The 25,219-nt window shown below is 45.3% G+C and overlaps 1 protein-coding gene across 3 annotated transcripts in view; it reads left to right on the top strand.

Annotated features, from left to right (window-relative positions):
* Positions 1–25,219, top strand: part of PTCH2 (patched 2) — a 62,899-nt gene that overhangs the window by 22,866 nt on the left and 14,814 nt on the right. For all 3 annotated transcript variants that reach the window (XM_077333938.1, XM_077333939.1, XM_077333940.1), the window contains 6 exons: positions 9,136–9,325; positions 9,596–9,665; positions 11,188–11,279; positions 19,544–19,739; positions 23,229–23,350; positions 24,686–24,833. In XM_077333938.1, the coding sequence (XP_077190053.1) occupies positions 9,136–9,325; positions 9,596–9,665; positions 11,188–11,279; positions 19,544–19,739; positions 23,229–23,350; positions 24,686–24,833 (818 nt within the window). The remainder of the gene's footprint in view (positions 1–9,135; positions 9,326–9,595; positions 9,666–11,187; positions 11,280–19,543; positions 19,740–23,228; positions 23,351–24,685; positions 24,834–25,219) is intronic.

Raw genomic sequence — 25,219 nt, forward strand, 5'->3', positions numbered from 1 at the left:
GTGAAGGGGAAATTTCAGATCCCCAAATATTTACCAGATCTGAATACCATACCAACACTGGGATTTGGGAATATTAGGAGTTCCAATATTTTTCACGTTAAATATTCCCAAACCTAAAAAATACCGGGGGTGGGTGGGTTAGCCACCCCTAGTTGCTGTTCTCCAGTACAGTTGGATAGAACAGGGGAGGGTCACAGCTTGTACCCCCTGTTATCGATCTTCAGTCAATGTTATTGATTGAGACAGGATGCTGGACCAGATGGATCATTGCTCTGATCCAACAGGGCTTTTCTTAGGCATGACTATTGCTGAGTTGTGCCTGGTGTGATATAGTGCTTTGGAGAAGTGAGTGGTTAATTCACTTGGATAGCCCTATTACTCCCCTGATGATTTACTGAGGCTGGTTTTTAAAATGTTAGCCATTCTTGGCCAGCTAGGCTGGGTCATTCTTTGGTATGGATTATATAACCCTCAGTGAAGAAACAAACAAATGTGCCGAAGGTCATGGATGTCTGTACATCTGTAAAAGGCAAAGGTCCTATGTAGCTCCGCTTCAGAGCAGGTGGCATGGAGAGAAGCATTTTGACCCCTTGACTTCCCTGTTTTGCTAACAGAAACCAGGTTTCCTGCGCTTATTAGCTTACAAGAAAAAAAGATGAGTTTTTAAAGGAGCATGTCCCTCTTGTTGCTGCTGCTGCTGTTGTTAGAATGCAAATAACAGAGCAGGTGCTCCATCTCAATCAGGGAGATCAGGCAGGTTGTGGAAGGGTTAGTTCCTCCTTGGTCCTCCCTGTGTGGCCTCAGTCTGAATCAGGTCAGCATCCATATGTGCATGCCATTTCTCTTCTGTCTGTGATCTCTCCTTGTGCTTTGACTTCAGATTTCTTATATTGCATGGATTTCAGAAGAGCATGTTGCAACACAGGAGGAAGGGCAGCGAAATATTTCTATTTGTGGTGGTAATGCCAACAGTCTAGGCCAGAGATGGGCAAACTGTAACCCTCCAGATGTCCATGGAATGCTGGCAGGGGCTTATGGGAATTGTAGTCCATGGACATCTGGAGGGCCACAGTTTGCCCACCCCTGGTCTAGGCCTTAGGGTGATCTGGCAGGATTGATACTATGAATGGAGAATAGTGGCTGGTTGATTAATTATGCAATGGTTTCTTACTGTCTTTCAACCACTGCATCCCTGGAGCACCTCAGGTTATGGATCTCTTGTCTCCCCTGTGTAATATAATCCAGACCAGTTGCTCCCATTTTTGAAGGACCCAGCTGAAGCTGCTGATGTTTACATCCAAGCCAAACTGCAGGTTATTTCTATACCCAAAATAAATTGGATGAAATCCAAAGCAGGTACCGTTAAGGTTGTACACCAATAGTCCAGTGCAGGGGTGGCCAAACTGTGGCTCCCCAGATGTCCATGGACTACAATTCCCATGAACCCCTGCCAGCATTTGCAGCATATGCTGCAATGAAGTCTCTCTCCACATGGGTGTCACATCTGGAAGTCATAGAGCCATATGCGGTGTTGTTCTAAGTTCCACACCCATCTTTGTATGATATCTGTTCACAAGATAGTTGCCATAAGGTGATGGTGGGGGGGGGGGCAAAGCTTTTTTTTAAAAAAAATGTTTTCTCTAAGTAACATTGCTTGATATTGAGCAAGGCCAGTTTCTTATCCTGATATCTTCACCCTGGTGCACTTTTTATCCCAGATTTGCTTCTCAGGCAAGAAAAATCCCACACTAAATATTGGCATTTTCATCCTTGGAAAACATGGGGACTGGGGAAAACCAGTTTTGGTGAATCTTTACAAATTCAGGATGAGTTCACTTTTACCCGTTTGCCAGATAGGTTTCAGACAGCTTCCCTCAGGGTATTTCTGCTTCAGAGATCTAATGCCTTCCTAGTACTCAAAACAATAAGGTTTATGGGGGAGAAAATTATATTCTTCCACCAGATAGTTTATTCCTTACTGCTGAGAGTATAATGTGGAACAAAAGGGCATGGGAGTCACAAACACATGGGATGTATACATTACAACACCTCTATCCCACATTTTATTTGTACATTTGTTTGTTACTTGTTCAGAGTTAGGGCACTCTCTTACTGATCTGCAGCACCATGGTCACAGGAAATACATGCAAGGTGCTCTTCCCTTTGCTGCAGTATTTCATTATTTCATAAATACTTTGCCTTTTGAAATTTATTTCATTGGCTTTCATCTAGCATGAACCTTGTACATGTACACTCACACCCACGCAAAACAGCCCATTGAAATCTCTAAAAGTTCTGCTCATTTTGGTCATCAGCAGAATAGAGAACAAAGTAGGAGTCTACAGATGGTGGATTCTATGAAAATTACTCCTGCACCATTGTTGAGTGAGCACTTCCATGGTAGCAAAGGATGGTAGGTTACAAGCTATTCGTAATTCTGTTTTGTCCTTGGAAGACAGTGTGCTTCCCAATACTACCTAGATTTTATTTCTCGTAAGTAGAAAATTATAGTCTCCAGGCTCAAAAAGCAGCAAGGCCCTATGGCAGCCATCTATTTTTTGGAGACAAAGTTGTGCAGCTATTGCTGATAAGGGCTTCCATTGAAAGTAGCATTGTAAATAAGACTAAGGTGCTTTATTATATGGAAAGGCTTTGAGAAGGGATTTTCTCAAGAACACATTCCTCCCTGGGAAAGGACAGGCCAGTGAGTCTGACCTCAATTGCAGGGAAGATAATGGAGCAAATTTTAAAGGGGTGATCTACAATAATATGGAGAACAATTTGTTGATGCAGGGAAGTCAGCATGGATTTGTTTCCAACAGGTCATGTCAGACCAATCTGGTTTCCTTCTCTAACCGAGTGACAGGCTTATTAGATTGTGGGAACTGTTTATCTAGATTTCAGTAAGGTCCCCCTGGATGTTCTGATGGGTAAACTGGAGGACAGTAGACTGGATTTCCGGATGGTTAGGTGGGTAGGGAACTGGCTAGAAAACTGCACCCGAAGAGTGGTTGTCAGTGGTATTTCATCAGAGTGGAGGGAGGTGAGCAGCTGAGTGCAACAGGGCTGGGTACTGGGTCTGGTACTTTTCAACATTTTTATCAGTGATCTGGATGAAGGGGTAGGGGGACTCCTCATTAAATGTGCGGATGACACCAAATTGGGGGGAACACCCCAGAAGATGGAGTTAGAGTTCAGTGGGATCTCAGCATGCTGGGAAAGTGGGCAAATGAGAACAAGATGCACTTCAATAAGGAGAAGTGTAGAGTTCTACATCAGGGTCATAAAAATAAGAAGTATGCATTCTGGATGGGAGATATACTTCTGGGTAGTGTGTGTGTGAACATGATCTTGGGGTACTTCTGGACTGTAAGGTAAATGTGAGCAGACAGTGTGATGTGGCGGTAAAGAAGGCAAATGCAGTCTTGGGCTGTATCAACAGAGGCATAACATCAAAATCACAAGTTGTTATAGCCTATATAGTATATTGGTCAGACCCCACCTGGAGTACTGTGTGCAGTTCTGGAGGCCTCACTTAAAAACAAAATGTGGACAAAATTGAGAGGGTTCAGAGGAGAGTGGTGAGAATGATCCGGGGCCTGGGGACCAAGTCCTATGCGGAAAGGATGTGGGAAATGTTCAGCCTGGAGAAGAGGAGGTTGAGAAGGGACATGATTGCTCTCTTTAAGTATTTGAAAGATTATCACTTAGACCATTTATGCACTGGAGGTTTCTTGCTGAGCTGCAGGCTGGAGTTTTAGTTGTGGCAGGTTGCCCCACCTCTTCCTGCACCCACATGGGGGAGCATTTGGCCTGGTGCACCTCATCCACCCCCGATTTGTGCTCCTGCACAGGAGCTGGGGCAGTGAAGTTCCCAGTGCACAAACGGTCTTAGAGGAGGGCAGGGAACAGTTCCTGCTGGCAGAAGAGGATAGGACCCACAGTAATGGGTTTAAACTATGCATAGAATGAGATTGGCTATATATCGGAGGGGGGGGGGGAATTTCACAGAGTACAGCAGTGGAATCCACTGCCTTAAGGAGGTGGTGAACTCCCCCTTACTGACAGTCTTCAAGCAGCTGCTGGTCAGATACGTTTCCTGGGTGCTTTAGGCTGATTGAGCAGGGGGTTGGACTAGATGGCCTCTATGTCCCATTCCAATTCTATGATTCTATGGTCACCCTTTCTATACTGTCTACTCTGTCCATTATATTCCTGTTCTTTCTCTACCCCTGTTATGTGCATGGAGTAACTCTGGTCACATTGCCTTTCTGGGACTGAGTTTCACTGCCTTTATATTAGTCCGAACATTCTTCTCTTTGAGACAAAAAATGCACCCTGCTTCAGGCCCTCACTGGAACTGCTTCTTTGGTTTCTGCCATAAATATACATACTGATAACTATGAAGGTTAAGAGATTATGCCATTGTGGAAGAGAAATTGATGGTGGTGGTGCGGATTTTACTGCTTTTTTATTTTTTGAGGAGAGGACAACATTTATTGTCCAAACAGTTTCCCCGAAGCCAGGTGGGCCATTAATAGTGGAGCCCTTCCTTGCCCTTTTGATTGAAGCACACTTGGGCCTCCCAGCTGGTGTGGAAATGGGGGGGGGGCATTTGGGTGGCCCAGCTGGGAGAGAGGAGTGCCCAGCCCTGCAATTTATCTAAGAGGCTGTAATTATGGGTATAATTTGGAAGGCCTGTTCCACTGCCTGGGAAGCAGCTGAAGAGGGTGGAAGGAGGGAAAGAGAAAAGGTCAGATGATGTCAGCATGTGCAACACAAGCCAGAGACATTGTTTTTGTCAACACCAGGTAATTGATCTCCCCAACTTCCACAATTGCCCATTTCTCAGCTGGGTTGAGAGGCAGAGCCTCTTGTTTTGGCTTGCCAGGAAGCTGTGCAGCTGAGAGTGGGGCCTTAGCATCCGGGAGTCTGTTAGGGCACTGCAGAGAATATCCATAGAATATCACTTCCCCTGTGAGTTCTAGGGTGCAGCCTGAAATATCTTCCAAAGAAAGATAAATTATTGCAGGATAGATTTACCCCAGTCTGTCCTGTTGGCAGGAGTGTGTGCATGTGTGTGTAAGAGAAAGAAATGCTGTCAAGTTGCTTCCAACTTATGGTGACCCTATGAATTAATGATCTTCAAATGTCTGATGGTGCTCAGGTCTTGCAGAAGGAGAGCCCTGGCTCCTTTGGTGGTTGAGAATAGCTCAAAGCAAGTTCTTGCCGTAGCCCTGCAACTTGGGCTGATTTTGCAGAAGCAGATTGGCTAGGCCTTCCAGTTTCCATCCAGCTCTTCCCCAGGGCATGTTCTGCTGGACGTGTTGCATGGATGTTCTTAGATCCCAGTTAGTGTTAGTGCCCAGCAAGCTGTACCACTTGGGATGGGGTGGGGGAAAGTGGAGAGAGCTGAGGGAGTTTGGAAGCATGAGAGAAGGGTGTCTCCTAGGGCAAAGACCCTTGCTATGCAAGAAGTGTCCTCCCAATTGACTTCTCAGTGCTGGTAGGCAGGAGGGACCCACATGGTGCAAGGGCCCATTGATGAGAAGAGCCCTGACTGGCAGCAACTTGGAGATCTGCAGCACCGGAGGACCTCCCAGCATTTGCAGGGCCATGGCCCAGTGTTTGCCTCCTTACCCTTAAGGAGATATTTGAATGCTCTTGGGGAGTCTGTGGGAACCGTCCATGGTATCACTGGAGTGTATGTGTGTGCAGTGTATGTGGGGTGGAAGGGGGGATAATCCAATCTAACACTTCAAGCCAAAGCAGCAGTACAATCGGGGGTTTGATCAGGAGGGAGAGAGACCTTTTGCATGAAAAAGGAGAGGGCTTCCTTTGTTAATTGGAGTAAAAAAGAATTTGCATAGGGCTCCTCATTAACATACTGTTGCTACCTCTCTGTATCCCAGAGTCCCCTCCCCCAGCTCTGTATCAAACAATGCTGCTCTCTCAGTGCAAGGGAAAGGTGGGGTGAGCCTGAACAGCATGTGGGGGAAGGAGCTGTGGCGTACAGAGCAAGGGTACCTCGTTTAATCCCCCACCCCCATACAAGTGAGCTCCCCATGTAAACCATTCTTGGCAGCCTCTCTCATTTTGCCTTGTCTTTTCATGTTGCTCCCTGGTTAATTAGGGTGTTGGAATTTGAGGCTTCCTCATTCCCCTTTGAAGCTTCAGATTGTCCTGTTCCAAATTAACCCTAATTACAAGGAATATCTCCCTCTCTCTTCCTTTCTTCACAACACTTGCATATGCACTGTCATTTCTGTTCCAAAAGTTGCTAATACAGAAATACATGCCTCCACCATCCACCTCACTATTGTTCACCCTAAGCTGGGCAAAGGTTGTTGAGAGGATAGAGCCTTGAAGCACTTTCAAGTTTAGCTGAAGGGGCTCCTGGAGGCCAGGAGTGGGTTAAGGCTGTGGTCCCCAACCTTTTTATTACCGGGGACCGGTCAATACTTGACAATTTTACTGAGGCCTGGGGGGGGGAGTCTTTTGCTGAGGGACGTCACCGCCACTTGAGCCCCTGCTCTGCTTGCTTTCCCACCTGCGCCACTGACTTCCTGCTGCCCACTGGGGGGTGCTGCTAGAAACAGCTGCGCAGTGCCGCGCCGAGGGGAAACCCCAGCCATGGCGGCCGCCGGAGAACACCAAAGGTGAGCCAGCATCAGAGTGGCAGGGCAGCCCCTGAGAAAGCAGCTGAGGAGGAGGATGAGGAGGAGCCGCGGCCCAATACTGGTCTCCGGACCGGGGGTTGGGGACCACTGGGTTAAGAGTTTGTGGGGCCTATAGCACCAAAGCTAGTTTAAGGATTCGTGGGGCTCTAATAGAGTAAAATTGCAGTGGAAGCAGCCAGATTGGGGGCAAAGGTACCCCCCACAGTGGAAAAGGTGTCACTCTGAGTGTCCTTAAATAGGGGAAAGGGGGAGGAGGGAACAGCCGTGTTCCGTGGGGAGGGGAGGCACAGTGCAGGGGCCCTGAAAGCACAGGGCCCGTAGCACATGCTACATGGATAAACCAGCCCCGCTAGAGGCACAGTTGTCAGCAAGGTTTTCTGACTTGCCAAGTTAGGGCATGTGCTCTTTGCAAAGTTCTCTGCCCTGGACAGCTTATGGCACAAAGCCACTCCTCCCCACTCCTGCATATGTTAACTGGGCTGTGGGCTTTAAGATAGCTTGATGTAGGACTCCTCCAATTTAAAGGATTCATCTTTGCCTGTGGTTTCAAAGTTTGGGCCGAATGCGTTCCCCACCCTTCCTTCACATTCTGGTTGTTGGTATGGTTTCTCTCCTGGGTGGCCTAGTCAAGATCAGCACAGCTCAGCATGACTCCTGGTGCCTGGCCTCCCAATGGTTTGGATTCAGTCTCTGAGAGGACATTCCCCTCCCAGCTCCCCTCATCTCAGATGCACAGTGTATGTCCCTCTCTGTGTACTTTGGCAGGGCCTCCTCCCTCATTGGCATCCCAGCTGTTCCTTGGGAGAGAGCAGGATGGAAATAAAAAGTATATCTGTCAGTCAGCTTTTTTTCTTTCTTATTTTTTCAGCAACCACAAATATTAGAATTAGAATTTATACTTACAAAATTGCACAAAATAACAGGCCAGAGAAGAATAAACTTAAAATATTTGTTCTTAGCATGGAGTTCTTAGTAAAAACTGAAGTGCAAAGAAAAACGGATGTGATAAGAAATAGTCAATGCAATTCTTAGCACAGTTACACCCTTCTGATCTCATTTACCTCAATGGACTTACAAGGGTAAAATTCTGCTTAGGATAGCCCTGTTCTAGGTGAGACACTCTAGGTGAGACACCTAGAACAAGCGAACACCAGTAAGCAATAGAATTATTAGACTGAGGGTTTTCTTTTTCACATCCTAATTTTCTGTTTCTGAGTTTAAAAATAAGGTGAACCATGGAGGTTTTGACATTACAGGAAGAGAGTACAGTTACATGCTCAGTAGTGTTTTAAAAAGATGTGTACAGCAGTTGATTGAATATGAACCATTATTGGAATCCTATCTGCTGCTATGTAGTGGTTGGAATGTTCGACAAGGATCAGAGAGACCCAGGTTCGACTCAGTCACGGAAGTTTTCTGGGTGATATGATTGCCAACTCTGGGTTGTAAAATTCTTGGATATTTTTTCAGGGGGGTAGAGAACTTGGAATAGAAGGGTTTGGGGAAAGGAGATGCCTCAGTGGGCTATAATATCATAGAGTCCACTTTGCAAATCAGCCATTTTTCCAGTGGTACTGATCTCTGCAGTCAGGGGTTCAGTTGTAATTCTGAGAGATCCCCAGGCCTGGTGTGGGGGTTGGGAGTCCTATGGGAGGCCCAGGAAGGCTGAACAATGCTTCGGTCCCTAGAATATGTTCCAGAATCTTTTGTCATGTATAGAAGTTGCCATAGAATAAGTCTCAGGATCCTTTATCGTGCACAAAATATCCACAGCAGATATACAGTGACCCTGGAGCAGACAAAGATGACATAGAAAATCTTTTTCAGCAGTCCTTGCTGGTAGCGGGGTGGAATTGATGGGAGTCATTACCCGCCTCAGGAAAACTTGTCTTTGAGAGGAGTTGGTGCTGGAAAAATTAACTCATCCAATTAGATTAGCAAAAAATCAAGTGCATATGTTCTGCCAATCAGCACTCAACTTTCAGCTTCCACCTAGTACCAGGAACATTTTCATTTTCCCCCTCTTAATTCTTGTTTGTTTTTGGTTTTCGTATTTGCTATATGTTGTTAATATGAATAGTACAATTAAAATAATTGTACAAATGTGGTTGGGTACAGAACTTTATCTTTAATCCAATTTTTAGGCTGAAATTCTATTCATACTTATACTTGTGAATAAGCCCTACTGATTAAAGGACTTAATTCTGTGTAAATAAGCATTTGAATTAGTCAACTAATCTATGCTAGATAATTCACTCAACAATCTTATTAAAATAGTGAGGATTTGCATCCTTGTGGATGTGAGGAAAACTCTGTTTTAAGGATAACTAATATGTATGACATGATCCTTTCCCAGTTCTAGCATTTCTTATGCCGATGCTCTGGGATGTCCATAAAGGGCCCAAGATAAATGTGGTATGGTAACTCTAGGGCCTCTCCTTTTCTCTCTCTACAGAGGGCAGCCGTGTCAGCCAGGAGCTCCGTTATACGAAAGAGAAGCTAGGAGAAGAATCTCTCTACACATCCCAGATGCTGATACAAACTCCCAAACAGGAAGGAGAAAACATCCTGAACCCAGAGGCCTTAGAAATGCATCTTGAAGCTGCTCTGGCTGCTAGCAAAGTACAAGTCTTACTGTATGGAAAGTGAGTAAAAAATTGAAAACTGTACTAAAGAAATAAAAACATAAAAGATTTCCATCTAGTCTAGCAGTCTGCTACCAACTGTAGCCAGCCAGGTTTATTTGGGCACTCAGGGGTACATGAAGGTTCCCCCACTTTTTGAACCCAGCATCTAATATTCAAAGATATGTTGGTTTGTTACATTGTATTATCTTACACTTCTCACTGATCCAGACCTTACTTTAGGAACTCCTGCAAAGTTCTGATGTTCATAATTTCTGCTTCTTCTCTCAGGTCTTGGGATCTCAACAAAATCTGCTACAAGTCTGGAGTCCCCATAATTGAGAATGGGATGATTGCGCGGGTGAGTCACCAAGGGCATGTATGGGACAGGGGTAGATTTGAGGGAAATGAGCTTTTGAGAGTCAAAGCTCCTTTTATCATATGGATCAGCTGGAGAAATTCTGTTTGATAGCATACTAATTCCCTGGGGATGTGCTGATTAGCTGGAGAATGGGGTGGGCTCTGGAGAATGGGGTGGGCTATGGAGAGGATATCCAAGTTGCTATGGGGATAGGAAGCAGTCTTCTAAACAGGAATGCTGTCACAATGGAGCAGCTTCCCAAAGCATATTACTGGGTGCAGAGACCTTAGTGTTTCTGCACAGAGGGGACATATTCCTTGTCGTTGGACTTCTCACGCTTGGTAACAATCATTCCTGCATAGCAAAGATAACAGTTAACTGTGAGGCTTCCTCTCTTTTCTAGCTATGTCCTTGGGGAGTAGGAAGGGGGGGAGCCTATTTGATCTTTGTCCACTTTCAGGAGAACCTGCCCTTTGGTGATAAGGGATTCCCACTTTGCGTGCTAGGATCAGACAAGACCAGCACTGACAGCTCTTCAGAATCCTTTTATTTAGTCAGCAAGGAAATCCTCCCTTGGATTAGGCTAGTGCCCTCAAGGCCAGTCTAAATGTGGATGGTGTCCTTGTGTTTGATCTGGGGATGCCGCTGCCATTTTACACGTAAAATGGGAGATTTAAATCTGTTGCCAGGCCCCAGTTGTGATCCTTATGCCTTTTTGAGTGCCGGAATGGGCACCCCACCCTGCAGCTTTTTGGCACTTGAAAAGGTGCAGGGGGAGGAGTTCCTTATCCCTTGCAGCATTTTAAAATTACCCTTTGTAGATTTTAAAATAGTGGTGGCATCCCTATGTCAGAGACACCATCATGTGTGCCTTGGCCCTCACTTGCCTGGATTAGCTCATTTAGCCTGCATGTGGTTTCCAGACCTTCCCTGTTTGACATGAAAAGTTTGCATTGGGGATGGTGCTTTTGTGGATCCAAGAGCAGTTCACTACTCCAAAAGACTGCAAGAAATAGAAACAGGAACTATAAAATGTGTGTTGATTAGGACTGAGTTACAGTAGGACGTGATTTGCAGAGAAGATGTGCCTATAGTGAAATTAGGTGTAAGTTTGGGCAGTCAAAGAAGGGGACAGTCGCAGTGAGATGAAGAGGACTGTGAAAGAGAGTTTTTGCAGGGCTATTCAGGGCTACTGAAAGCCCCCAGGCAACTATTACCATGGGATTTTCCCTCACACAAACCTAATTTAAACATAAAAATTTTAAAAATCACACAACTTGGTGTAGCAGTTCAGAGCAGCAACCTCTAATCTGGAGAAGCAGTTTTGATTCCTCACTCCTCCAGCTGGGAGACCTTGGGCTACTCACAGTTATCTCAGCCTCACCTATCTCACAGGGCATCTGTTGTGGGGAGAGGAAGGATGTTTCAAATAGTAAAAAGTGGGGTACAAAAAGACAGCTGTTCTTCTTGTACTTGAGTCTGTGGCTTTTCTTCATGACTGTTTCTCTGTTGTCACCCTCAGATGATTGAGAAGCTCTTTCCCTGTGTTATTGTAACCCCATTGGACTGCTTCTGGGATGGGGCCAAGCTGCAAGGGGGTTCTGCTTACCTTCCGTGAGTACCTGTTTTTCTGACAGATTTTTCTGCCCTCGTATGAGTGCCTTATGAGGCAAATATTTGTTTAGGAGGGTGTGTGTTGTGGTTTAAGCAGCCAGCACAAGAACTGGAACTTTATAGTACCCCTGTGCAGTTCCACTGGAAACATCTGAAGGCATTGGTTGCCTCCTCTGTCTCTCCCACAAGACATACTGCTATCCCAGTCATTTACCCCCAGTCTTGGGACCCTTATTATTTTATTATAGTTAATAAGAGGCACTACTATGAGATGTTAAGTAATAGTTGGAGTGGTAATTTATAGCACTTTCCCTACATGCCTAAAGCAATTCACTTGTGTAATTGCAGGAATCTGTATAACAAACTTGTAAGATGTGATATTGTGCTCTTTCCACATTAAAGAGAGCAGTGCTGAGGCTTAGAGAAAGGTTCTTGCTTGAGGTCTCATGTTGAGTTCATTTATAAATTGATTTGGGATTTTCATGTCATGCTCTCAAGAAGTCATTATGGTATGTCAGCTCTTGTATATTATGCAGCATGCAACAAGGAAAAAGGCACCTGAACATGACAGGAAGGCTTGGTTGCCATTACTGGGCAGGTTGGGAAGTGGGGATCATGCTTAGGAGTATGCCTTTCTGATCAGTCTGGTGACCCCTGAAACTTCCCTTATCTTTGCCAAAGACCATGAAGTCAGAGCTGGATTAACCTGTGTGCCTTTCATGTTTGGCTAGGTTGGCCTCTTGTTACATTCTTGAAGATGTTGGAGGTAGGTCTCTACTAAGAGACATCTCAAAAAGCATTTGGCAAAACTTAAGTATTGCTGTGCAGATAGTACAAGAAGAAGAAGAAGAGTTGGTTCTTATATGCCGCTTTTCCCTACCCGAAGGAGGCTCAAAGCGGCTTACAGTCGCCTTCCCATTCCTCTCCCCACAACAGACACCCTGTTGTAACCGGACCTTGTTGGGTGTCTGGGTTCATGGTCTCTTTGGGCAAGGTTACTTTTTACCCAGTGCTTTCAGGATCTTTTGCCAGACACTCGGTGCGTATTTAGCATTATTACTATATGTTTGGGAAACCAGAGGCCGATAACACTGGACTGCCGCAAGGTAATTTGTAAGAGAGATGAGGGCAATGACTCCTGCTGTACTCAAGAGAAAGTTTTTCTTTGGCATCTTTTCTAGGAGGTTGGTGTGGTACATGAGGATGTTACAATATTGCTCCAGAACAGTAGAAGTTAGTACCACTATGTTGGCTCATGGCTCTCCTTCTTCCCATTCCTTCATCATGTAGCCAGAGAGAATACTTCCAGCCTTGCACCCCCCACCTCCATTCTGCAAGGCCAAACTTAGGAAGGGTTTGCACCAAGCAGTGGGTGGCATGACAGTGTTGCACCCTCCAGCCTGCCCCACAGAATCTGGGGAAACGGTCCACAGCCTCAGTCTTTACTTCCTGCCTTGTTTCCAAATCAGAGGAGAAACACTTTCCCTCCTAGTCCACCCCTCCTTGAAGTTTCTACTTTCAGGCCAATTGCTTTGTTTTGTTGCTCCTGCCGCCTCGTAATTATGTTTCTATTAAGGTGTACAAAATGGGGAGTGGAGGGGGAGAGAGGGTAAAGATGTGGGGACCAGCCCCTCCGGAGGCACTGGGGGAGGGAGGGCTAGGAACAATAGCCAGCATTCTTTCTGTTTACAAGTGTGTTTGTCCATAAGGGGCCCTGGAGACTTATGCTTTGTCAGCAAACGGCAACACCATGTATTCTCATGCTAATGATACTTTGAAAGCTCCAAGTTGTCCAACAAATGGAATAGTAGCTTTATTCAGCCTGCTGCTGAGAGAAAGGGGACAGTGAGGGAGGGAGGAGAAAATGGATTTCTTGAAAATAAAAAGGGAGGGATTTTAATATCAGGTAGCAATGAATTGGTTTCCCCTTGAACTCAGTGATAGCACAAATCCAAGGTGTGAGGTTTTTACCAGGAAAGTACCCTTGTATCGCCAAGTTATACTGCATGACTGTTAGGTTTATGTGTCAGGGATTTACTGAAGAGTCAGGGGGATTTCCCCTTGCTCCCAAAGCATTAAAAAGTTTAAAAATAAAAAAAAGAAATTGGGAGCAGAGTTTGCTGCTTTGTGGCCTATCCTATCACTGTCTTCCTGAGCCACCTTTTAAAAACCAGATGAGGTGTGGGGTTTTAAGAATAATTTTGCATAACAACTCTGGTTCCTGTGCAGCTAGGGCTGATGGCAAGGAAGTCAGGTTTTCTTGCTCTTTCTAGAGCCTCCTCCCAAACAAACTTCAGCTGCTTGTGATTTCTCTGTTACCTCTGCACCCAGTCTCCTGGGTTCTGCGTTTATTTGTAATGTCTCAGATCTACCACTCCACCAAAATTTCACACACATCCCAAAGTTTGCTTGTGAATGGCTGGAATGGGGGAGTCCTTCCCCCAGGCCCAGCTTCCGCTTCAGTTCAGCTGAGGGTCTCTCTTCCCCCTCCCTCCTTTTAATGCAAAGGGAGCGAAAACTTGGGAGAACAAAGGGCAGCAATCTATGGAAAAACAAAAGGGCCCGACTTGGCTCAGTGAAGCAAGAAACAGCAGATAAAAGAAGCTCTCTTTGGGAGCAGGAACTGGGCTGTTTGGAATGTGGGAATCGGGCAAGCAGGAACCTTCTGGGGACCTGGAGCTTCATGAATGATTGGAGTGATTCTGCCCCAAGCATGACAAGACTTTCTCTGCCGTGTGCAGCTTTCCTGGTCTTGGGAGTTTTGCTTTTTTCCTTCCTTTAAAAAAAGGAAACAGTAAGAAAACCCTAGGCTTTGCTCGTGGTTCATGCTGAAGACAAAATGTTGCATACCTCTTCTTCATACCATTCAGTAGTTCGTCCATTCACTTGGTTAATAAACTAAACTTGCAGCTATGTGGGAAGCAACCCCCTGCAGGCTCATTTGCTCCCTAGAAAGAGCACCCAGCAGAGTCGCAAAGGGAAACTTTGTCCATCAAGACCTCCAGGGGTTTGACAGCTTTTGAGGATAGCGTAGAGACAGATGTCAAGAAAAAGAGTCTCCTGTTTCTCAGGAATGAGCCCACATTGACAAGTCAACCTGTGTGAGGTTACCATTTTATGACACAAAGTGAAGGCTTGTTACTTCCATAGTTGCACGGCAGGAAGTTCTTAGCCAAGAGGAGAGTTTTGATATTGGGGGTGGGGAGGAATCATCCCTGTCAAACTGTTCCCTGTCACAGAGCTATTACATGCACAGAAGTTCAAGATTTAGTTGTGTCAGTTCGGCATGAGTAGGATTGTTGCTCCTCAGCCCTTGGGAAGAAGTTGTAAAGGGATAACCTTGATTTTGTTGGAAAGGAAGGAAGATTGCTGAAGCCTGTAAGCACTCCGAGTGCTGAAAGGTGCAGCTGCTGGGCCTCCTGTCCTATTATTCTTGTACTTCCTTGTTCTTTCTTCTTCCTTGCTGTTGCCAGTGGAGCACAAATATTACCCCATTGGAGGCAAGAAGATAAAGGTGGACAAGTGCATCAGTGGTGGGGTCAGGTGGGAGGACTAGTGGGACTATGCCTCTGTGGTTTACAGCATTTAGCACTTGTAGGTAGGAAATGCTATTTAGAAGATGCTTGATTTTTGTTGAGGAGAAGCTTTTGAAAGGCAGTGGAGAAAGGAATTGCCAGATAGCAATTGTTTAATAAAATGAAATGCATGGATTTGTTTGGGTTGTAGCTACCATTTCAGTCCCAGAGAACAAGTTGCAAAGTGTTAAAGATCAGCTTCAACTTCATACTCTTGACCACTTGTTCCCTGGAAAGTATCAGAGCCACTGCACCTGCCAGCAGGTGTGGATACGGGCATAGTCATCAGTCTCTCTCAAGCCAAGAGGAAGATTGGCACACGGGAAATGCCACATTGCAGGAGTTAAGTTCTCTTTTATCAGAAAACTTAAAATTCTGTGGTTATTACTTTTATTCTGAAGTTTTTGTCAATTCTGCTTTAGGAATTAGAATTAATCCTTGAGCAAGTTGTATTACCTTGATTTACTTAGGAAGTTAGACCAATGTATGTTGTTTCTTCTTGTCTTTGAAACTATTGTTGTTGCCTCTCCTTTGACAAACGCTGGTAGAATTTTCCATGTGTCACCAAGTGCAACCTGTTCTTCCATTTTTTTATTGTACCTTCAACTAATTCTAGGTCAGTTCTTACGTTACGAGTCAAGGACTGCTGTCTCTCATAGGTCGTTCTTGAAGATGCTGTCTCTCAGGGGTTATTCTTGAAATATATGCTCTGTGTAATGGATACCTCCAACCCACTTCTCCATTCCTAGTCTCTCACAGGAATTCTTTGTGGTTTAAAATGGAAAAGGGAACGGTTGCAACTCTTTGCTGAACCACTCTACAATGCTGAGCTACTTTCCAGAAGCTTTCTCTGCATTGTCCCCACTGCCCATTCCGCTGGGTTACTCCTTTTTCTTTCCACATTTGCCCATTGAGACAATTGAGAAGAAGAAGAGTTGGTTCTTATATGCCACTTTTCTCTACCTGAAGGAGTCTCAAAGCGGCTTACAATCACCTTTCCTCTCCCCACAACAGACACCCTGTGAGGTGGGTGAAGCTGATATTACTGCTTGGTCAGAACAGCTTTATCAGTGCTGTGGCGAGCCCAAGATCACCCAGCTGGCCGTATGTGGAGGAGGAACAGGGAATCAAACCTGGCTTGCCAGATTAGAAGTCCGCACTCCTAACCACTACACCAAGCTGGCTCACATTTTGAATTTTGAAAGCCTACCCTTTTTTTCAAGCCAGAGCAAATTGCCTTTTCTTCCATCCTTCTTCAGAATGAGTTTATTATCCGTTCCCATATATGGAAATATTTATTTGTTTATTGTTTGTCTTTCTAATTGAAACTCAGGGTGGATTGTTACACAGTATAAATCAATGCAGCTAACAGAATAGGGCCCAATAAGCAAAGTAATATGAGAAATCTGAAAAAGCAGAACAATGTTTACCATGTCAAGAGGGAGGATTACATATATTACTACATAGTCAGAGAAAGATAAGACATATGGCAAACAGATAACATCCACTTATTATACAGATCAATGCAAGCTTCTGTCAATGTGTTCAACACTTCCCTACTACTTCTGAGATATACCATGGTGCCCCCATATTGATACATGACCTCAAGCTTGTGTGCGCATGCACACACATTTCTCTCTCACACACATACACATGTTTCCAGTCATGCTGGAGGAGGCGCTGTCTCGTTCACTGGGAGCTGGCACTCCAAGTCAGATGCCAAATGAAAGCAGCATGCTTGATCCTGTTATGCAGGGGGACAAAGGGAGTGAAGAACTATCTCACCACTTCACTCATGCCTCCCAGCCCTAAATACATCTTGTGCAGTCAGTCAGGGCAATCAGTGCTTCCGTGATAACATCTTGATAGAGCCGGGGCCTTGCATGTGCAGAAAGAGGCAGTACACTAAAATTTCCTTCTCACTTATCAGTATACAAAGAAGACCAAGGGAAACACACATTGTGATTGCATAGTATGATTAATAGCCAGACTTGGTCTTTAGGTATTGATGCATACTCAAGGAAATACATTATTCTTGGATAATGGTTTCTTTGCTCCGTGTATATGTGTGTATACATATATATAGCTATATTATGTCTCTGTAGAGGCTCATAATTGACTGAGGGCTCACAGTAGGTGGTGTCCATTGGCAGGACCAAGTTCAGCTATGCAAACAGGTTCAGAAAATGACTAGCCTATAAGAAAAAAATGACTACCCTTTCTACCAGCACACAAATTAAAAAAAAAAACCCAAACTCTTAAGCACTTTAGTACAGAGGCCAGCTGTCCTGACAGAAAACTTTTTAAAAGAAGTAAATTCAGATAGAAAAACAAAATATTTGGTGATTTAAAACAATGATAAACTATATTCAGGGGAGCACAAAGGGGTGATCCAAAGATCATGGCCAGTTTCTTGGTCCATAGACTTCCACTGTATGTTTCCTCATCACACATTTTAACTGAGGTTTGATTTAAACATGAGGCAGGCAAAGGAAAAAAAATAACGGTTGACTTTGCATGTGCCCAGCACAGGGATGCCAGCCTCCAGGGGGGACCTGGGGATCCCCCAGAATTAAAGTTCATTTGCAAACTACCGAGATCAGTTCCCCTGGTCTGTTTCCATAGCAGTGATTTGCCAGCATGTTCTCACTACATTGAATTCTGAATGCAGACTCCAAATTTGCACCTGATATTCTGCATTTGTGGTTTTCTGTCACCAGTCAGGAGGCCAGTCAGGAGCATGTGTTTTACATTTCCATTGGGAGAGTGGACAGTCCTGCCTCCCTCCGTCTTATTTTGGTCTGAGCATGCACAGTAATGTGATTGTGTCTTAATGCAAACAAAATAAAGAAAAATGTAAAAGCACACCCCTCAACCACCCCCCCAATTCCCCTGGCACTCAAATCACCCAAGTAAGCGGCAGGTTCTTGCATTGATGTGTGCTCAGTCATGCTGCATGCAGGAAGACAAAGCATGTTGGCCACCATTACACAAATGTTTTCCTGCATGAAATTTATAAACTGCCTCATTGCACCTTAAATCATAAGGTGCCTGTAGATGCTGGAGGGGGAGATGGGGGAGGCAGGTCAGTGTGTGGAGGCAACTTTCATCCTTCTGGTGACTCCTCAGGAAGGCGATGCTTATGCTTACTGCACATTAGCATTGTAATGCAATCCTGTTCAAAAGGGAAAAAATACAATGGAGAGGGGAGGGGAGGGGAGAGTGTGAGGAGAGGCAGACTTTGGTCAGGATTAATACATCATCATTTCAGGTGGGAAATGGAGGAGGAAACCAACTTGACTCTGGAGCTTCCTCATTTGGTGAACACGAATTCCCTCCCAGGAAGTAGGAGCAATCCAGTTTTAACAGCATTCGCAAAATGGACAGCAAACAGAGTGCATTCAGATCGACACCTGAACAGCGAGATTTCTGTGTGGAAACAGCCCTGGATAAAATGGATGCCTTGCAGCGTGGACTCTGTGGAATTGTAGCCCACTGAGGTCCCTGTCCTCCCCAGCCTCCATCCCTAGATCTCCCAAGAGTTTTCCAGCCTGGATCTTGCAACTCTACCCTCCCACCCCCCGCCAGTCACTGGAGGGGCATGGCAATACTAGTCCAGCATCTTGTTTAAACTGAGCCACTTTCTGTTCAAAGCAGTGACAGGTGCTTACTTAGACAACCAGCACAACACCCACCCAAGTTCCAGGTCTCCAGAACACAAACTCAGCATTTGTGGCTGCTCTGCATGCAAAACCACTCACTTTAAATGACTGGCTGGGCACATATAGAGTTGCACAAGGAAATTCTTTTGCCTCACCAGGCCTGACTGAAGACTTGTAAAAAAAAAAAATCTCAGTCAGAAAACCATTTATAACAAAATTGTGTATGATCTACTGGTATATCTTCTTCCTTCCCCTCCGTTTAATTTGAGCCAGTACTTCCTAGAAACTCAGAACAATAGCACACTAAGTAACATGTGTTCTCTGAGCATTAGTTATATGTCTCTTTGCCCATCCAGTCTTGCATAATTTTCAGTCTTCGTATGAAAGCCGTTTCCAGGCTTTTACACACGTGGAAGGCAGCTGCATTTTCTGCACCAAAAGTGGAGAGTTTTATTTTTGGTGCTACCTGAAGGCAAAGGCAAGATAAATAGAAAGAGACAGGAGCAGACTGTCAAGACCAAGGTCACACTCTTGATGGCATGAAATAAGGACTAAAAAAGCAGTGCTAAAAAAAACTCAGGAGGCTTCCAGTGGGGAAAGATAGACTTGCTAACAGATGGGAATTGAGTGAGCACTGTCCTGAGCAAATGGAATGGATTTTTAAAATTGCATTTAGAGGACTACGCCTATGCTGGGGAATATCCTGAAAATCAGGAACTTTGAGTCACCACCTGGGAGCAGTTTCTGGGCACTGCTGCTTACTAGGTAACTAACTGGACAACTTGTTAATCACTAGCCTGGTCAAGTTCTCCCCCCTCTTATCAAAGTTAAGAGCATCCCTTCCTCTGTACTAGTGTGGCAGGCAACAGGAAATGCATGTCAGGATCACTCTCTTGGTATTAAAAGTATAGCATTCGAGAACTGGAACGCACAAGGTGCAAGTTCTGTAACAAACAGTGAGAAGCAACGCTCTCTGGGTACTTCCCCAGCCCAACATTAATGGCAAGCATTTGTTGCATCTTTACAGGGGCCGACGGGATATCCAGTGGACCAACTTGGACCCTATTCAATTGATGGAGGAACTAGGTCAGTTTGCCTCACTGGAAGGATTCAAGGAAATGCTAGATAAGGCAGAAGTTGGCCAGGCCTATATGGAGCGACCCTGTCTTGACCCCTTTGACCCTGAGTGTCCTGACAGTGCCCCCAACAGCCAGAGCCAAAAGGTGAGTTTGAATGAGGAATATTTCCTAAATGTCATATATCTATGAAAAGAGAGAGGAGCCTTGTTCTCTCAAACAACGCATTAATTAGTAAATCTGTATCTCAACCGTACCGTTTCGTGCTAAAGGTGAGGCTCACATGATGGCATATTTCCTAATGAAAAAAAAGTTTAGTTAGTATAGTCTCTCCTGGGAGCAGGTCTTCTATGTGAAGATCTTTTTGGTGCAAAGGAGTTCTCCATTTAGTGAGTTTCACCACTCCTGCTGCTTGTGAGAACTTGGCTAGAGAGTTTCTTCTCATCTGAGAGTTTGTATTTGTATCTGTATGGAGGAAGCACAAGTCCCATTGAATCTCCCTCACACTCGTGCAGTCTCTGCCTTTCTTCTGCCTCTCTCCTGATAATGGATCTACTTGGGTGTCACACTAACAACAGCTATGCCGAGTCACCCCCCTTCCTTTGCTATTGGCTCTCTGATCTGATGTTACAATGGCCTGCTTGAACTTGGGGCAGATTAGTGATTTGGTGGCCATTTTTGCATCTTCAAAATCTGAGGACTGTGAACAACATATGCTATAAACACCTCTGTGCATGACAAAGGCTCCATGATGCATGAGTAACACGTTGTAAGCCCTTTGCATTCTTGTTCTTGAGGTTCTATCTGGGATTCTATTCCATGTATCTGCACTTGTCCATGTACATAGCTGCATGCAGGCTTCATAGATGAGCACCAATTTTGTAGGTGTAGACCTACACACATTTGTTTCACTTGCTGTGCAGCCTATGGAAGCACATTGGCACTCAAATCACCCCTGTAAGATGTTAGCCTACATGGAAAATGGTATTGGAATGATCATGATGCCTCACCATTTTGGGGAGCTACAAGGCAAGATCCATTGGCCTCTTTAGAGGTGATAGGCTGCCAGGCAGCTGGAAAAGTGTAAACCGCCTGTTTGTAAAGCCTTTTCTGGAAGTGACTGACCCGTGTGCATTTTGGGTACCTGAAAAAGATATTGCTTGGAATACATCAAATGCTACTTAGAAATGTGCACAATTCGAACACATTCTTTAATGACCCAGGTGATATTTTGCACCTCTAGTTTAAAAAAAAATGTCAAGAGACTAAAAGCTGCATTAAGATATGTTGGACATCTGCTGAGACTTGGCTGTAAAATCAGAAGAGGTGATGTTACAAAGTGCACTCATTAGGAATCCTGTATACTTTGCAGAATGGATACAAACTTTGCCATCTGGGCAAAGAATTTAGCGGATGACGAACATTAACTGGGGCAAGAAATTTACTGGCAAATTTAATTGATAAATGAGGCAAAAATATAAGAATGCTGTTAATTGCTCTTCAGACTACTCAAGAAAGAGGCAATTTTTCTACTATTCACAGCCTCTGCTTCAAGACAGTAGCCAAGGTACACACAAAGTACACTGACACAAGACTGACAGAGCCAAAAGAAGTTTTTTCTACAAAAAGTGGAGGGGATTCTCTGGCCTGGACTTTGTGGGGCGTGACGGTAGACTAGAACATCCATCGGCCTCCTTGGATTGTACCATCTGTGCTAGACAATAGGCCTGCTTCCTTCAGTCTTTTCGGGGCCAGGAGCCTCTTTGCAGGCATTGTGTGCCGAAGGACAGAACTATCTGTGAGTTCCTTAGTCTTGCGCTGTGTGTGTCTGTGAGGGTGGTGGACCTGGAATGCTGGCTCGGGGCCAGGAGGCTGAGGCTGGGCTGATGGTGCTGATCCAGGCAGACGCAGTGCAAGTGCTGGCCAGCAGGTGGTCATAGTCTGGAATGTTTCCCAGAACAGATGGCAGTTTAGAAGCTTTTGGGAAGGAGGGGGAGGGGGAGGGAGGCAGCAGTCCTTGCACACACACAGCACATATGACCGAGGGCAGGCACAGGCAGAGGGAGGGATGGGGTTGCAGTCATAATTCCACATTTCCTGGCTTGAAAGCCAGACTGTTATCATTATGGCTATCCAGTTTCTCTCGCTGCCACCACAGGAGCAGGAAGGAGCTGCCTTTAGGACTGAGGGGAACACCCAGTGTGCCTGTGGGCGGGCGCTCTCACACATAACTCTCACACACAAGAAATCTGTTGGCTCTTGCAGTCAGAGCAGATTCTGCAAATGCAGCCCCCTGACCAAAGGCTAGGAACTCCTCTCTGCTCATCTGCAGCCTTGACAAACCAAAATAGTTCTCTAATATCACAGCTAGAGAATATTGGGTATCTGTGGCTTTGCCTTTTGGTTTATGTGGGTAAATATCATCAAGGGTTGACTGTCTTGCATTCATCCATTTGACATTGTCCAAATGGGTTTGTTATTCTTGGTGCTGAATATATGGAAATATGCTAGGAGGTTATGTAACGTGAATATACACAGCAGTGAAAGATACGATCTGTGTACTTTTGGAAGCTGATGGAGATATGCTATATCTTAACAGATGTGTGTTTGGCTCTAAGACGTTTTCTGGTTTTTCTTATTGCTTGAGTATTTACTGGACTGCAGCTTCCTAGACATGGCTTGCATTGCTGCAATAAGGACTGACTAGTTAACTGGACATGGCAGGGTGATAGAACCACACTGATTTGTTGTTTTGTCTTGATTCTTTAAGAATGCCCAGATCGAGACAGAATTACATAGAAGACAGCATTTCCTGGCTCCCCTTGACTCTGTTTGCTGCCTGTGCATAGAAACAATGTGCTTTCCAGGCATTGCAGATCTATAGATAATGATAACAGTGAGTTTGTAAATCACTTTCCTCTATCTGGGACAAGCTAAAAGGCATCACTGTGTCCCAAATAGTGGTTGCATCCAGCAATCTGCAAGTGGAAAGTACTGCCAGATGCAAGCTATTGCCACAGCAGCTGTTTTGACACCTAGAAAGATGTCTCTGGGGGCCAAGGGACTTGCATAGACACACATCCACATGTGTCAATGGACTGCAGGGAGAATGGGGGATGGAGGTGAAATCCCCCGACTCTTCTACCAGCACATTTCTGCTGAACACTTGGTATCACTCTTTTCTTTTGAAAATGTGTGTCCTGCCTTTTAAAAAAGGAACACCATATTTGGGTTTCTTCAAGGCCAAAGTCACTTGAGTTGAAATAGGGACGTTGATTTCCATATTTGAATTTGCAGAGCAGAGGGCAGCCTGTATCCTCTCCAGAAAGAACCTCAAGTTCTCTCCCTCATTGTGAATAACTATTTGAATTCCTGTCACTTGTGACATTTGCAGGGGCCTTCATGCTGGATGTACCTGTGCAACTCCTGTGTGTGATCCTTTGAATTTTGTTTTACCGACCAGCTCATCTAAAGCCTAAAGCAAATAGTCGGTTATTCTGACTTTCTGTCCTTTTTTTGGCTGTAAATGTCTTTGTTAGTACAATGGATGGGAAACAGGAGTGTGCAGCGTGCTCTAGTTCTCAGCACCCACCCAAACTCCTCCTTACTGTTGCTTCATCTTGCTCCACTTCCCAGGCACCAGACATTCCCTCTGAGCTCACAGGTGGCTGCCATGGCTTCTCCCAAAAATACATGCCCTGGCAAGAGGAGCTGATCTTGGGGGGGACCGTGAAGGATTCCCAGGGCAAACTGCAGAGGTAAGTGTGGGTGTGGAGTGGACCAAGGCTTCGTGCCCAGCTGAGGTCTCGGACCATGAATAACCCCAAAGAGCTGAGGAATTCTTCCCAAAAGGGTGGGTGGCATTTCTCTGCAAGTTGGGCAGTTAATGATGACAAACAACATCAGTTTTATATGGGAACTGACTGGTCTCTCATTCCTCCTCTTTTTCATGATTGGGGCTGATGACAGACTGTGTCCTGAACCAGTGTGTAACTTGATGCCACTGAGGTTCATGTTTTTGAGTAGGCTGGGTGCCTGCTCATGACCTACCCGTAGCAGCAACTGTCAGGTGCCCCTGAGCTATGAGATTTAGAATGATTCCTGAAACTCTGACTGCTGGCACCCTTTGAATCCTGAAGCCACTTCCCTGCCTTCCGTTTGATAGGGATGCCATCCCACCGCACAGAGGCCTGCTCGTAGCAGCCCACCTCCTTGATCCTAGAGAGGCGCTCAGATGTGCTTATATTAGTATGAATTTTGGAACCAGGTGCATGAATATCTGCCCCGCGCTGTACACTGTTTGCTGCGATGAACCTTTGCTCAACTGTGATACAGATTACTGTAATTCACCACATGGTGAGGTGCATTCTGCGCACTGATGGAGCAAGTGTCATCATGGAGTTATCTTACACCACATCGGGCGGGAGTTATGCTTGGGAACTTCCTCTGAGTTTTTCATGCTCAGCATGGCAAAGAGTTGCAGAAAGTGGGAAATGAGCCTGGGAATAAGCGCTAGTTAAGGAATGCCCTTAATATGATGCTCATAGGTGTGATGTTGGAAGGTTCAGAAGCAAGAATGAGACACACTTGACTTTTGCAGTGTTATATTTCTAGCTGCCTCCATGAATTTTCACATTGGAACCACTTGGGGGGCTGCTTTCACAGTACATGTGTACTTTTCTTCTGCCCCAGGTTGAATGTGCAGGGGGTGAACCAGACGTGCAAATTAATTGCCAGTGGTGCAACCACTAAGCCATGTGGCTTCTCATGGTGCCCCTCAGCATTATATTTCCATAACACCTGATACATGCAGCACATGGTCCATTTCATGTGTATTTAGCTAAGGAGGAAAGTATCTGCCAGAGCCTTGAAAATGGACTTGTCAATCACTTGTGATCCAGCTGGTTTGATTTGGATCTGGGAGACTTGGGTTCGAATACCCACTGGTGCCATGAAAGCTCACTGGATGACCTTGGGCCAATTGGTTTTGCTCAGCCTAACCTATATATTGAGAGTTAAAAGGGGTCACATGTCCCTTCCCTGTACTGTGTGCAAGTGAAGATTTCCCTGAGTCAGCTTTCCCCCCCCCCCAGAGCTGAAGCCTTGCAGAGCATGTTCCTGTTGATGAGCCCGCGCCAGCTTTTTGAGCACTACCGGGATGATTATGAGATACATGACATCAACTGGAGTGAGGAGAAAGCAGCTGCTGTCCTGGAAGCCTGGCAGCGGGAATTTGTTGAGGTGAGATGAGGCAAGGAGCGGCAGACTAGCCTGTGGTGCCGGCATGGGGGCTCTGGAAGAGAGGGGGCCCAAAAGAGTGCAGAAATGCACAAAGGTCCAAGCCTGGGTAGAGCATGTAAATGAAATGGGAATGGGGAATGAGAGCATTAGAAGGGGGGAGAGGGTCACGTAGTACTGCTTGTACAAAGGCATTTGCGTTGGGAGGATGGGGAAATGATTCCAAAGCTGGGGTGGGTGGATCAGTTATACCCACAGGGCAGAACTCTGGTGCATTGTGAGAATAAGAAGCCTTAGATATCTTAGGACTCTTTGGGCTGCTGTCACCACATTGGTGACAAAAGGTCTCATGAACTTGAGTAGATCCTGCCCAATGCCATGGGTGGACA

Source organism: Paroedura picta, chromosome 4 (assembly GCF_049243985.1).
Source record: "Paroedura picta isolate Pp20150507F chromosome 4, Ppicta_v3.0, whole genome shotgun sequence".
Lineage (NCBI taxonomy): Eukaryota > Metazoa > Chordata > Lepidosauria > Squamata > Gekkonidae > Paroedura > Paroedura picta.